Source organism: Oncorhynchus masou, chromosome 14 (genome assembly GCF_036934945.1).
Source record: "Oncorhynchus masou masou isolate Uvic2021 chromosome 14, UVic_Omas_1.1, whole genome shotgun sequence".
Lineage (NCBI taxonomy): Eukaryota > Metazoa > Chordata > Actinopteri > Salmoniformes > Salmonidae > Oncorhynchus > Oncorhynchus masou.
Window position 1 is genome coordinate 5,505,138 of NC_088225.1, and position 15,393 is coordinate 5,520,530.

The following is a 15,393-nucleotide window of genomic DNA, read 5'->3' on the forward strand; positions in this document are numbered from 1 at the left end:
GTTTTTAGATTCCGTCAGATCTTTATTCCCCCCCCCCCCCATGTCTTAATTCGATGACAAAATGATGAGGCTGTGAGTGCTTGTCTGGATGAGAGAGTTGTTCAGAGCATCATGTTTAGGCTGTGGTAGGAGGTTGGTAGGAGTGTTGGATGTGGTAGGGATTGTATGACAGGACCTACCCAGTGGGTTGATCTCAAGGTAGGTGAAGTACAGGTCTTCATACAGGTTGAACAGTCCAACGATGAAACTGGCCAGAACCCTGCAGGAAGAAATAACCAGCCAACAAAAACTGTTTTATAGCTACACCTTGACCTTTTAACTTTCCCTAAAACGCAGACAGACCCTTTCTCGCCCTTAGTATGTGCAGGGAAATAAATAACTATGGTTCAGTGGAAGATCTGCCAACTGACTGTTCATTCTAATTCATTTCCCTTAATGATAGAACTTTCCTTTCAAACAGTGAGTCACACCCTTTATATAACACTAAATCCATAAAAACATGAGCCAACATTAATAAGGAAGAAGTGAGGGAAAGAGGGAGGGGTGGAGGCAGTGTTGGAGGAGGAGCCGGCTCTTTTCCACTGCACCTGTAAATTAGCCGGTGAGCGTCGCTTCAATGAAGGAAACATCTCATTTACTCCCGCCTCCTCCTGTCCAAACAGATGGGTGGCTGTGGTGGGGGCAGTATTTCTTCCTCTCTCCCTGCCTGCCTGTCTGTCAGCTGTGCAGGCAGCTCTGCGGCCTTGTGACCACGTCAGTCTCCTGTCTGTCAGGAGGGCTACTCTAGCTACCAGGAGAACCCTGGCCTCAGGGAGTGAGGGGGTCAGGACCGACACATTGCACCCACAGTGACTAAGCTCATCTCCTACTGACAGGTTCTGATGGGCCCACCACTCCGTTCGGGGATCCAAAGGAGGGGAGAGGGTGAGGGGGGGTGAACAGTGCAGAGCCATCTTCCTCAATGTCAGCCGAGACTGTGGTGAGCCCAGCCTCAGGCCCTGCCTGCCTTCACAGAGAGCATTTTGGAGCGAAGGGGGGGGGGCACTGTATCACGCCCATCAAAATAAACGTCAGGCTCTGGGAACGGGCTCAGAATAAGGCTAAGGGGGATGAAAGGAGGGGGACGATCGAAGAAAGGCGAGCTCGAAGTGGAGGGAGTTTGTCATTTCCCTAATGGAACTCACCCTCCTCCTCCTTCTCCCTCCAGCATTACTGCATTATCACAGAGTACCTCCCCATTGCTTTCCCCTGTCTGTTTTGTAGTGAGTGGTGCTGCCATTGCTTGCCAGCCAGCTTTAGTTTTACGCTACAACAACAGGTTCTCTAACCCTCCACTTCACTACCTCAGAATGAACGAGGTTCTCTCCCATAAACACACATTTTATTAATCTAGTATCCTGTTATTTCAGCGTGCAAATTCTCTCCCTTACAAAGTAGAAATCTGTTTTGAAATGAATGCACCGTCTTCGCGCCACTCACGCTCTTTTGTCCGCAGCGACATGGGTCAGGAGCTGTTTCCTCACTGCGTCTTCAGTCAGCTTCTCGTCCACTCCTACCAGAAGCTTACTGGCCTTAGCGTCCACATCCCCCACGTCTACCCCTCCTTCATGGTGGAACAACACGTAGTCTCCCTCCCGTGTGGCATAGATACACACATAGAACTCCTCTTCCTGAGGGATAGAGAGACACACGCCGGTCAGTTATAGACAACCAGAGACGTGTACGTCATAGAAGCCATTTGGATAATTCACTCCAAAACTATCTTCATCACACGTTTTTGGTTCTGTACTTAAAGTGCTCAATCCTGACAACTTGACTGCAGACATGCATCACCGTTTGGGATGGCATCAACAGCGGACAAATGAAGAAAATACTATAGTATCGTTTCTTTGGTGAACTATCCCTTTAAAAAAAAAAGTATCTCACACAACTCATGAATAAAATTAAAGTGAGTTGGAAAAGCTGTTCGGCTGCAGTCCTCTGTGAGGTAGCTAGACTAGAGAAATGGCGTCACGTAGATAGTTCACCTGCTTGTGGGCTACGAATGGCTCGATGAGGAAGTTCTTCAGGATCCCCTTTGCTTTTCCCACCTGAGAAACACACACAGCACTTATTTAGAAGCTCAGACAGACAGACATTGTGTTGGGGAGAAATAGAGAATTGATGGAGCAAAAAAGGCAGCATTTAAATTTGGCAAAACCATCATTGATTCCCACAGGAGACTACAATGCTATAATGACTATTACTCTGAGCAGTTGAAGTGAGCCAGCTGTAGCAAGTGAGGAGGATCCATCATAACGCAACACTGCACTTGTTTACAGGTACGCCCTCAGGACTAATAGAGGGAGAGAAGCAGAGAGAGAGAGAGAGAAAACGAGAGAGGGAGGCTATAAAAAGCAGTATGAATGAACACACCGCAAGGCCCCAAAGTGAACACAAAGTGGCCACAGAGCAGACACAAACTAAATAGTCAGGCCACGGGACAAGAAAGTGTAGTTGAATAAAGCCTGAAAAAAGGAGGCCCAAACTGACAGAGGATGACGTCCACACAGAGCAGCGGGTCTAGTATAGTCCTAGGTGAAACGAGAGCTCATTTAGCTGGCTGTCACAATGCCTGTGCTAAAAAGGTCCCCACGCATAAAACAACCAGGGAGAGCAGTCGGCCGACAGAAGAAAAAAAAAGAAAAAGGGAGAAGGTTGACATTTCCGAGAGATGGAATAAAAAGGATGGACGATGAAGGGAGAAAAGAGGCCATCTGATTAAAGACGAGCTGAGGCCAAACTGAAATAATCTCCATACTGATTCTCTCACTGCTCCCTAGAGAACGAGGGAGGAGACGGCGGAAGAGAGGGGCAAAAAGGTTGGAGGAATATATTGATTAAGGAGCTCAAAAAGTACAACATTTTTAAAAAGTAGGAAGGTGAAGCATAATTGAAGTTTTACACAAACTTAAAGTAGTGACCAAAAAAGGGGTCAATTCAACTGATATGATGCATAATAACCACTGACAGTTTCACACCCATTCGCCTGGTAACACATGAACTATCCTAGTTACACCCTAATCACTGAGGGACGCTATGTAGACAAATTGTGGGGGAAATAGCCAGTCGAGGAGTCAACCTCTGGGAATAGTGATTTGATAAGCTGGGGAGAAACAGAGTGATGGGTTGTGAGAGGAGAGCGAAAACAAAAAGTCGAGCTGACAGACTAAATTGTTCACAGTTACTGAACTCTACTCCACCTCTTCTCTCTCGTCCGGACACAACACCCTGTCTCTTTCAGACACCCACCCACACACACACACACACACACAAACTGTAGAATAATACCCAGTACCAACCTCTAATCTCAATATCCAGCTACTGCACAAGCACCTACCTACACACACACACACACACACAGATTCTGTGTTGTAGATATGTGGTAGTAGATTAGGGGTCTGAAAGAACACACTTAATGTGTTGTGAAATCTGTTGTGAATGTATTGTACTGTTGTTGTTTTTTTAATTGTATAACTGCCTTCATTTCGCTGGACCCCAGGAAGAGTAGCTGCTGCTAAGAAGGATCCGTAATAAATACAAATACACTAACTATCCCATATACAGCTACCCAAAAACACATCTAAGCAATGAAAAAACACAACATATTGTGAAACATGTTCTATAACTGTAACAAGTTAACTAGATTCTAAATTAACAGCAACGGCTGTTCAAGCCAATCGAAACAAAAGGATTAATCCAGATCGACACCATCTTAACAACGATGAATTCATTTATTTCTTATTGATGGTCTCCAGCAGCGACTGCCGTTTCCATCTAAAATGTCTGGCCAGTGATATATCCAGCAGCCCACAGCTGCCTACCTCTAACGCAAGCCCGCGCACACTCACTCCCTCGCATAGCCCATGGTTTATGAAGCACACAAACATGTACGTGGCACACAGAGTGATGGACCTACTGTAGCGTGCTCGGCTTACACCGAAACCTGTTTACTCACAGGCAGGACTCTCCGTTCTCGGCTGACTGGCTTGATTGACTAGCACCTGACCGAGAGCCGATTAGCAACCTGTGCAGCTCTGGAGGCAGCGTTTAACATGCATCAAAACAAAACACACTTAACTTGGATGGGTAGTACTAGTGGGCATGGGAAAGAGGGGATGAATAGAGAAACAAGAGAAAAAAAGAGAGGGCTGAGTGGAACCAAATGCTCTGCAGGAGACAAGAGTAAACAGTGAGCAGAGTGAAAGAGTTCACTACAGTGCAGACTGAAGAGCCGTGTGGGAGGTGGGTTTCAATGTGCATGACCAGGAATGTGTGTGTGTGTGTGTGTGTGTGTGTGTGTGTGTGTGTGTGTGTGTGTGTGTGTGTGTGTGTGTGTGTACAATGACCTACCATGGTCTCTCTCATGAGGTGGGTCTTCAGCCACTCTCGGACACCTTTCAGGTCCAGGTTGACACCTACCAGTCCCAGCTTCCCCCGCCGCTTGATCAGCTGGTCCGGCTTCACTACCAGCCGCTAGGGACCAGACAACACGGGTCGAACTGTTAGCATCACAACACCAGGATAATGGACATAAAGTGACTGTGATTTAGTGATCATCCTTAGACTAGACTACCCATGACAGGATAACGTAGTTCGCCTCACATTAACACATTGCTCATTTGTTGTTTATGATAACAGGTTATATGCCGACGATGACGTTTATGTGCGGCGCAAACAGGCGAGTTCACTTCAGGTATCATTATACACGTCAAATCCTCAGCATTTGAAGCCCATCTTGATCAGAACCAGATCTGTAGATCAGGAGGTAGGTTTCCGGGTCCTCCCTCAAATCAAAGTTTATTGGTAGCGTACACAGATTTGCAGATGTTGTCGCAGCGAAAATGCTTGTGTTTGTAGCTCCAGCAGTGCAGTAACAAAAACATATTGCAAAAAAGTACAAATAAATAAATATCAGAAGTCTGGAATATTACATATAGTGCATCCGGGAAAGTATTCAGACCCCTTGACCTCTTCCACATTTTGTTACGTTACAGCCTTATTCTAAAATTGATCAAATAAAAACATTTCCTAAATCAACATACAATAACCCTTAATGACAAAGTGAAAACAGGTATTTTAACATTTTTACAAATGTATAATTTTAAAACATTTTAACACACACAAATACCTTATTTACATAAGTATTCAGACTTTGCAATGAGACTCTAAATTTTGCTCAGGTGCATCCTGTTTCTATTGATCGTCCTTGGGATGTTTCTAAAGCTTGATTGGAGTGCATGTGGTAAATTCAATTGATTGGACATGATTTGGAAAGGAACACACCTAATATATTTATATATATATATATATATATATAAAAAAAGAAACGTCCTCTCACTGTCAACTGCGTTTATTTTCAGCAAACTTAACATGTGTAAATATTTGTATGAACATAACGAGATTCAACAACTGAGATATAAAACTGAACAAGTTCCACAGACATGTGACTAACAGAAATGGAATAATGTGTCCCTGAACAAAGGGGGGGCAACATCAATTGTGGCCACCAGCTGCATTAAGTACTGCAGTGCATCTCTTCCTCATGGACTGCACCAGATTTGCCAGTTCTTGCTATGAGATGTTACCTCACTCTTTCACCGAGACACCTGCAAGTTCCCTGACATTTCTGGGGGGAATTGCCTTAGCCCTCACACTCCGATCCAACAGGTCCCAGACGTGCTCAATGGGATTGAGATCCGGGCTCTTCAATTGCCATGGCAGAACACTGACAGTTCTGTCTTGCAGGTAATCACACACAGAATGAGCAGAATAGCTGGTGGCATTGTCATGCTGGAGGGTCATGTCAGGATGAGCCTGCAGGAAGGGTACCACATGAGGGAGGAGGATGTCTTCCCTGTAACGCACAGCTTTGAGATTGCCTGCAATGACAACAAGCTCAGTCCGATGATGCTGTGACACACCGCCCCAGACCATGACGGCCCATCCACCTCCAAATCGATCCCGCTCCAGAGTACAGGCCTCGGTGTAACAATCAATCCTTCGACGATAAACGCAAATCCGACCATCACCTCCGGTGAGACAAAACCACAACTCGGTAGTAACCAAAAAAACAAATCAAAATCTATTTGAGATTCTTCAAAGTAGCCAAGAGTGTGCAAAGCTGTCATCAAGGCAAGGGGTGGCTACTTTGAAGAATCTGAAATATAAATATATTTAGATTTGTTTAACACTTTTCTGGTTACTACATCATTCCATATATGTTATTTCATAGTTTTGATGTCTTCACTATTATTCTACCACCTATAAAATAGTAAAATTGAAGAAAAACCCCTGAACGAATAGGTGTGTCCAAACTTTTGACTGGTACTGTATATATTTTTATTTAACTAGGCAAGTCAGTTAAGAACAAATTCTCATTTACAATGACGGCCTAACCTGGTCAAACCCTAACAACATTGGGCCAATTGTGCGCCACCCTATGGGACTCCCAATCACAGCCGGTTGTGATACAGTTTGGAATTGAACCAGGGTCTGTAGTGACGCCTCTAGCACTGAGATGCAGTGACTTAGACCGCTGCGCCACTCGGGAGCCCACTATATAGACAGTATATGAATAGAAAAGGTGTGTACAGCAGTAGTTATAGAAGATGAGCCATGACTAGAAAACAGTATATACATATGATGTAGGTAAAACAGTATGTAAACATTATTGAAGTGACCAGTGTTCAATCAATCTATGTACATAGGGCAGGAGTCACTAAGTTGCAGGGTAGAGTACTGGGTGGTAACCGGCTAGTAACAGTGACTAAGGTGGTGGTGACTGTTCAACACTGTTGGCCTGGAGATAGAAGCTGTTTATCAAAAGTCTCTCGGGTCCCTCCTTCCATTCCTCCATCCTCCCCCTGGCTGCTACCTCTCTTGGGTTAATCAGAGATGGAGAGAGAAGTGACTTTATGGAGACTTGAGCCATTATCATCTGGAGTGCAGCCAGTAAAACCAGGCAGAGGGCCCAGGGAGAAAGTTAATGTCATTTCCTAATCAATCCTGTCACGCCGGTTCATGTGTATCTGGGCCTACACCCGCCCTCCTCTATCCTTCTCCTCATCCTCCTCCACGCCCTAAAACAGCCTCCCAGCTGAGTGATGAGTGAGTGAGTGAGTGAGTGAGTGAGTGAGTGAGTGAGTGAGTGAGTGAGTGAGTGAGTGAGTGAGTGAGTGAGTGAGTGAGTGAGCGAGTGAGCGAGTGAGCGAGTGAGCGAGTGAGCGAGTGTGGGACAGACAGACACTGGAGGAGAGAGAGAGCTATATATTTTACCCTGGGAGATGAGTCATACTGTAATTCCATTAGAACCCTCTTTCTCCAAGACTCCTCCATCTCTGAGGTAATTATGACTGCCCATTGTGGATGTCATTTTTTTTATTCCTCCTGATGCATTCCAATGACAATGCAGACATTCATTCTCCTCTACATTGACCTTGCTTCATGTACGTTTTTACAGCCCGAAGACTGGCTGGAATGAAGATGGGCCTGCTAGCCAGCACGTTAGGGTCCTAACGAGAGCCAGGAAACCACTCTACTCTCTCTTCCATTAGCCTAAGTGATTGTGTCCGCAAACAAAATGTAGCATTTCACACAGGCTGCAGTCGGGGAAGGTGGCTGCTGTGATAGTCATGGAGACAGATTTATGACTATAAATGTAGCCAAACTGAATCTACTGACTGCAATGTAATGTAATCCTTGTTTTGAGCAAACATTTAACCTTGCGTGGGTCAGTCATCCTTATGAAGAAATAGTTGATGTCTGAAAAGACAGTCGTGCCATTGACCGTTGGTGATTGAATGACATAAGAGCTGCTGTTAAGACATAAGTACTAGGTTGGTATTTGGTTCTAAAAAAAAAAATTTTTTTTAAAAAATGGGCCTTCGATGGGCCAGTTATTCCTTACCTCAGTGAGCAGCCAGGGGTGGTCCTGTGCCAGCCGGTCAAAGTCGGTCTCAGTCGTCACGTTGGCATAGCGGAACCGGTTCTGGACAGCTGCAGATGTACAGATATACTTATAGAGGAACTCCTTCCCTGTCTGCTCCGAGATGGCTTTGGCTGACATGGTAGATCAGAGAACAGTGGTCTGAGAGGAGAGAGAGAGACAGGTCAAAAGCGAGAGATTAGGTAAACCCGATTATAACAACGAGTGCATACCAGGACAGGGTGACTAGCTTAAGGAGAAGATATTCTAGTTATGTTCCCAAATATGACACATAAGAGAGGATAGGCCAGCCTTTAACAACAGCAGCCTCTTACATGATACTTATGGTATATAGTGAGCTATTCATTTACACACAAACTGCAGATCGGAGGACCTCTATCTAGGTTGTAGGATCTGCCCCGTCATCTCTTCAGTATGCTATCCTTTATTGGCCCAGCTATAAAAAATATAAAAAACCTTGTCCAGGCAGGCAGTGATGCTGAGGCTAAGTTGATTAGCCCAGGTCTAGGATCTGCACTCTAATGGAGTAATGGACCCTCATCTGGCTGCCAGTCAAACAAAATCAGGTGAACTCCTAGACAGACACACAGCTTTAATCACCAGAGACAGCACAGAGAGGGGGACTGGAGTTTGTGTAGAGGACAATAACCAGACAAACACCCACACACACAATAAAACAACCTTCAGAGAGCCTGATGCATTGGTGTCTCAAAACAAACACAGAGAAACAATTACCCACACATAGACACACCTTGAACCTACTGCCATTGAATAAAGGGTGTAGTCAGTGTTTGTAGTGCTAAGGGATAAACAGTTGGTAAAGGACATCACACCAGAAGGAGAGGACTCTCTACTATGAACTACACATTATGAGACGTGCCAGTGTCAGACGTGCAGCCTCATACACAAACAAGATAAGCCTGATGGCCCGATTGTCAGACTACGGTGATGTCATGGCCGCGTGTATAAACCCTGTAACGGGTGAAGGGTCATCCCTGTATGACGTGGTGACCCGGAACTCCATCCTTGGGATATTGGAGATATTCCCAAGAGACTATCAAAGGCAGCTGTCTGTCAACACACAAGTAGAAAAATCATAAATTAGATATTTGGAGAGGGTCAGGATAAAGGATTTGATCATTCTTAAAATAAACATTTAATTATTATTCATTATACAGCAGAATGTGGTACTTGAATGTCCAGACTCACAGTACCTAACGTGACCAACCCCCATCCTCCACCACACCCCCTGCCCCCTCGTTATCCCCCAGCCCCCCCTCCCTTTCATTCCGCCAGCACAATGTGGCAATTCTGTTGTTATTGATCTGGACTTGGTTTCCTGATACACTCACTAGGCAGAGCGTTATCATTGCTTTTACAACAGACCAGATGGATATCAATGATGACAAATGTGTCCCATTACTGTGCTGATACAAACCCACTCAGGTCACTAGTCTCCGTAATATCACTACTAAGAAATTGACAATAAAACAACAAGTTGCTCTTCAGTATTCTTGCAGTTATGGACCACCCAGTCAACTTGCCCTTTGTGTCCTTCATCAGATAAAGAGCCCTGTGGACTCCTGAGTGGCGCAGTGTTGCAGCGTCACTACAGGCTGGGGTCCAATCCCAAGTGGGTCCTGTGTGGCTCAGTCGGTAGAGCATGGCGCTTGCAACGCCAAGCGTCGTGTGTTCGATTCCCGCTGGGACCACCCATATGTAAAAAAAAGTAGTGGCCCCAGCCGACTTGTAAGTCGCTTTGGACAAAAGCGTCTGCTAAATGGGATATAAGAAGCGTAGCTTGGGCGGGTCATGTTTCGGCGGACACATGACCCGACCGTCGCCTCTCCAGAGCCCGTAGGGGAGTTGCAGCAATAAGACAAGGTGGTAATTGGAGAGCATTTGGAAGTCACGAAAAAGGGGACAGAATTCAGATAAAGAGCCTGCTATCGACCAGAGAAGGCTTTGCTCTGGGCTGCTGCCCTGGCTAGCCTTTGATTCGATAAATGAATGGAGGTGGTGTTGGAGCATCTTCAGTATCGATCCCTCTTCTCCTATTCTTCCTGAGTCACTATAGCTCTGGTCCGAGGCCAATATAACACTGGATGGGAGGAGAGAGACTTACTATAGTAGATCTGTCTATTTCCTCTCTGCTGGCGGCTTGTCAGCGCTATGAAATATCACCCCTCCTCGCCAACATAAATGATCCAGCACGGATAACATTGATCAAGAGTGGTTGAAGCACGCAAACACACACGGATGAAGGCACACACACACGCACCAGAAAATATGCATATCACACACACTTATCAAAACCACTGACACATACAGCAGAAACACAGGCTTCTTTTGATAAAAATCTGATTTTAAAAAAGCACTGTCTTTCACAGCACTGAAATCAGAATGCAATTAACCTTAACCTGGCCTGGTCCCCTACACCTCCAGATTGCCTTCCCTTATACTACAATAACACCGAAACATCTGCACCTGGGTCTGACAGGTAGAAATGACAAAAATACTTCAGTGCTTCAAAAATTTAAAGAAGCATCTGTCTGCCTGCTAGAGAATATATCTGTTCTGGATTAATGAACTTGGGGAAAGCAAGGAAGTGCTTTCAAATTCTTTCGGATTCCAAGTTTATTAAAATGCATGATCACTTGAACATTCTGACTTAAAAGGAAAACCTAAGGCAAAGGTAGCTGAACTAAATGACTATCGCCCCGTGGCACTCACTTCTGTCATCATGAAGTGCTTTGAGAGACTAGTCAAGGATCATATCACCTCCACCCTACCTGACACCCTAGACCCACTTCAATTTGCATACTACCCCAATAGGTACACAGATGATGCAATCGACATCACACTGCCCTGCCCCATCTGGACAAGAAGAATACCTAATGTAAGAATGATTGTCATTGACTACAGCTCAGCATTCAACACCATAATAGCCTCCACCATAATAGCCTCTAAACTCATCATTAAGCTTGAGTCCCTGGGTCTCAACCCCGCCCTGTGCAATTGGGTCCTGGACTTCCTGATGGGCGGCCCCCGGGTGGTGAAGGTAGGAAACAACATCTCCACTTCGCTGATCCTCAACACTGGGGCCCCACAAGGGTGCGTGCTCAGCCACCTCTTGTACTCCCTGTTCACCCATGACTGCGTGGCCATGCACACCTCCAACTCAATCATCAAGTTTGCAGATGACACAACAGTAGTAGACTTGATTACCAACAACGATGAGACAGCCTACAGGGAGGAGGTGAGGGCACTCGGAGTGTGGTGTCAGGAAAACAACTTCTCACACAACGTCAACAAAACAAAGGAGATGATTGTGGACTTCAGGAAACAGCAGAGGGAGCACCCCCCGATCCACATGGACGGGACAGCAGTGGAGAAGGTGGAAAGTTAAGTTCCTTAGGGTACACATCACGGACAAACTGAAATGGTCCACCCACATTGACAGTGTGGTGTATAAGTTGCAACAGCGCCTCTTCAACCTCAGGAGGCTGAAGAAATGTGGCTTGCCACCTAAAACTCTCACAAACTTTTACCAATGCACAATTGAGATCATCCTGTCGGGTGACATCACCGCCTGGTAAGGCAACTGCACAGCCCATAACCGCAGGGCTGTCCAGAGGGTGGTGCGGTCTGCACAACACATCACCGGTGGGCAAACTACCTGCCCTCCAGGACACCTACAGCACCCGATGTCACAGGAAGGCCAAAAATATCATCAAGGACAACAACCACCGGAGCCACTGCCTGTTCACCCCGTTATCATCCAGAAGTCGAGGTCAGTACAGGTACATCAAAGCTGGGACCGAGAGACTGAAAAACAGATTATATCTCCAGGCCATCGGACTGTTAAACAGCCATCACTAACACAGAGAGGCTGCTGCCTACATAGACTTGAAATCATTGGCCACTTCAATAAATTATCACTAGTCACTTTAATAATGTTTAAATATCTTGCATTACTCATCTCATATGTATATACTGTATTTTATACCATCTATTGCATCTTGCCGATGCCGCTCGGGCATTGCTCATCCATATATTTATATGTATATATTCTTATTCCATTCCTTTACTTAGCTTTGTGTGTATTAGGTTTTGTTCTGGAATTGTTCGATTACATTTTAGATATTGCTGCACTGTTGGAACGAGAAGCACAAGCATTTCGCTACTCTCGCAATAACATCTGCTAACCATATGTATGTGACCAATAAAATTTGATTTGATTTAGTCAAAGACATAACTTACCTAGTTAAATAAAGGTTAAATATAAATAAATAATTCATTCATTATGACTTCCATTCTAACAGAATGAAATAGGTGAAAATGATTAAATAGTAATAAAAAACTACATTAAGGGTAAAACGGACATTTTCTAAACAAATAAACATGCCACAGGCCATGAGTTGACACATTTAAAAAAAAAACTATAGTAAGTTACGCCGTGGCCACAATAACGCTTTCATCATGTCTTCATTCTGTATGAAGTCAAGACTGGTACTGTTGACTGACCAGTTCAACTCGTCTTGTGTCTCTCTTTCTTTCCCTTACTCAGTCTCTCTCTCTCTCACACACACACACACACACACACACACACACACACACACACACACACACACACACACACACACACACACACACACACACACACACACACACACACACACACACACACACACACACACGTTATTTATGTTAGCTTTTTAATTTTATTTACTGCGCATGTTACACTACTTGATGTAACTTTCAAGTCAGCTTTCAATTACTCTTTGCAATCTGTAAACATCCAAATAAATCTACATATCTACGTATCTCACCTTTATATCTTGAGAGTTGTGGAAAAGATCTCCCAGGTTTTCTGTTGAGAAGATTTGGATCGTTTCGGTTGAGAAACGATATGGACCGGCAATGATCCCGCTAACTGCTCCTTCTATCTGTGTCTTCGCTGTCGGCGTGGACCACTGATTTCACTTCTGGGTTCTCAGTTTTCTCCCCTCTTCCTATCTGACGATAGACTTGGCTGATATCCCTGCTCTCTGATTGGGTCACACCACCCCATGGCCGTTGCTTCATAACGCTCACGCCCACCTGTCGTTGAAAGAAACGACTACGCTGTTCAACTGTAGGACACTGATTGGCTGGCATTGTTTGCTTAGTACTGTAGCCAATCAGAATGGAATAACATCATCATATAAAATAAAAAAAACAGAAAAATTGTCTCCATTTTTCAATTAGACTAAAGGTTTATAACATTCTGGCACCAGTGAACTGAATACATCTACATTAAGGCTATTTATATTTTCCCGTTGCTCTTGGCCTTGACCATATATAGATACATACATAAACATGTAGCCAATGATTCACCAAAGGCATTTTCATTCAGTGGCCTTCAAATAAATTGTACAAACTGCAGTAGTGTGCTTTTTTTACCCCTGGTATTTTTATTTGTGTGAATCCCAAACGATTTGCTTTTGAGTTTGATTAATCAGGATACCATTTTGTTTGTTTATTTTGTTCGAGTAATATTTGAAAGGGGGAGGTGCCTTATGCACCTCAGAGTCTTTTGGGGTTCCGTGGAATCTGAGATCCTTGAGACGTCCAATGATGCATTTAAACCAAACCAAGGATTGCTGATGCTCTGTCTTTGGCCATTGAGCGGTTTTGAAGCCGGCGGTCGGCCATATTGGCACTCCCCAGTAGGAGCAGTCCTCCATAGGAAGTGTTTTAAAGAAAATAGAATGTATTTAAGTATATTTTAGTTGTAGTGGGGACAGTAACATTAGTCATCTAAAAAAAGTATACTTTAAGGACATGTTTATATATATATATGTATACATTTCCTTAAAGTATATATATATATATATATAACAGTATAATTTTAAACCAGTGATCCGGGTCAACAGCATCAATGTAACAGTATAATTTTAGACAGTCCCCTCTCGCCCATATCCGGGCGCCCATCAGGGACCCTCTGCACACATCAACAACAGTCACCCTCGAAGCATCGTTACCCATCGCTCCACAAAAGCCGCGGCCCTTGCAGAACAACTACTTCAAGGTCTCAGAGCAAGTGACGTCACCGATTGAAAAGCTATTTAGCGCACACCGCTAACTAATTTTTTATTTTACCTTTATTACACTAAGCTAGCCGTTTCACATCCGTTACATATATATACACTTGTTTTGCCACATGTATTATATTAAAGACACCTTAATGCATACTTTTAAATTATATTATGTGAGCTAAACATTAATATATATATATATATATATATATATATATATATATTAATGTTTACCTCACATAATATAATTTAAAAGTATGCATTAAGGTGTCTTTAATATAATAAATGTGACAAAACAAGTGTAGACATTAATAAATGCATTTTATAGCTTCCAAAATATATTTTACAACTGTGGGGGTGTCAAGATGGATTCAGGGTGGCTTCAACACAACGCCCAAATCAATCATCTACTGTATATATAAACCCGATTTTAGTTGAATTTGAAAATGGTTAAGGATTAAGGTTAGGTAAGGGTTGTGGTTAGGGTAAGGTTAAGGGGTTAATGTTAGAGTTTAGGGTGGGGAAGTCCAAAGGATCCTAGGTCATAATCATTTTTTACCTATCCTGCACATGCACTTATCACTTGCCCTTTTAACTCTCGTCACATTGTTTTGTATTGTCTTGTGCACAAATAAAGAAATTCCAAATAAAATAACACTAACAACGTTTTTTTGTAAACACCAGCAGAATGGCTGTCTAACCAATGCAATATATTTTCTAGGATAGATAGTACATTATAGTATGACGAACAGAACCAGGGTGATACATTCAAATGTGTAATAAAATCAGACCATTTCAAGGTGGAGCAATTTCATTTGGAAGGAGCAAGACTCGTTTGCATCATATTAGTCAGATGAGCCAAGTGCCCTGTACAGTCAGTGTGTGTAATCCTCAGTCTAGTGCAGCTGGCAGTACAGACCTTGGTAAGAGTTGCAAATTCTTTCTCTCATACACACCACCGGTGTGTAAATGATTGATATCAAAACTTGCACAGTTGTGGTGCAATATGGTGCAATGGGAGGTGATGGCGCACCACTAGACAGTCTGACAATTGGGTCATTCAACTCAGAGCCTCTCCAGAATAAAATGTAACGAAGGTAGGATTGTGTGTGTTGTAGTGGGGGTGTTCGAGAGCCTTTGGCCTTGGATACACTTCCTCAAAAGTGGATGCAACCAGTATGCCACTTCAGTTTTGGGAGATTCAAACATTGACTGGCCTGATGAGAAATATACTTCAGGTCATGTTCTCTTCATACATTGTACTAATAGTATCCGGAGGCTGAGTGCCATCTGCTGGTCAACTTCTCCAGCTACAAACAAAATGGC

The 15,393-nt window shown here is 43.9% G+C and overlaps 1 protein-coding gene across 2 annotated transcripts in view; it reads right to left on the bottom strand.

Moving 5' to 3' along the window:
• The window catches only part of LOC135554027 (ATP-citrate synthase-like), a 30,104-nt gene extending 17,121 nt beyond the window's left edge, over positions 1 to 12,983 (bottom strand). For both annotated transcript variants that reach the window (XM_064986024.1, XM_064986023.1), the window contains exons 1-6: positions 12,820 to 12,983; positions 7,949 to 8,128; positions 4,393 to 4,515; positions 2,028 to 2,090; positions 1,480 to 1,670; positions 180 to 259 (exon numbers count right to left, since the gene is read on the bottom strand). In XM_064986024.1, coding sequence (XP_064842096.1) covers positions 180 to 259; positions 1,480 to 1,670; positions 2,028 to 2,090; positions 4,393 to 4,515; positions 7,949 to 8,107 — 616 coding nt within the window. In that variant the 5' untranslated portion in view covers positions 8,108 to 8,128; positions 12,820 to 12,983. The remainder of the gene's footprint in view (positions 1 to 179; positions 260 to 1,479; positions 1,671 to 2,027; positions 2,091 to 4,392; positions 4,516 to 7,948; positions 8,129 to 12,819) is intronic.
• Positions 12,984 to 15,393: the final 2,410 nt, after the last annotated feature.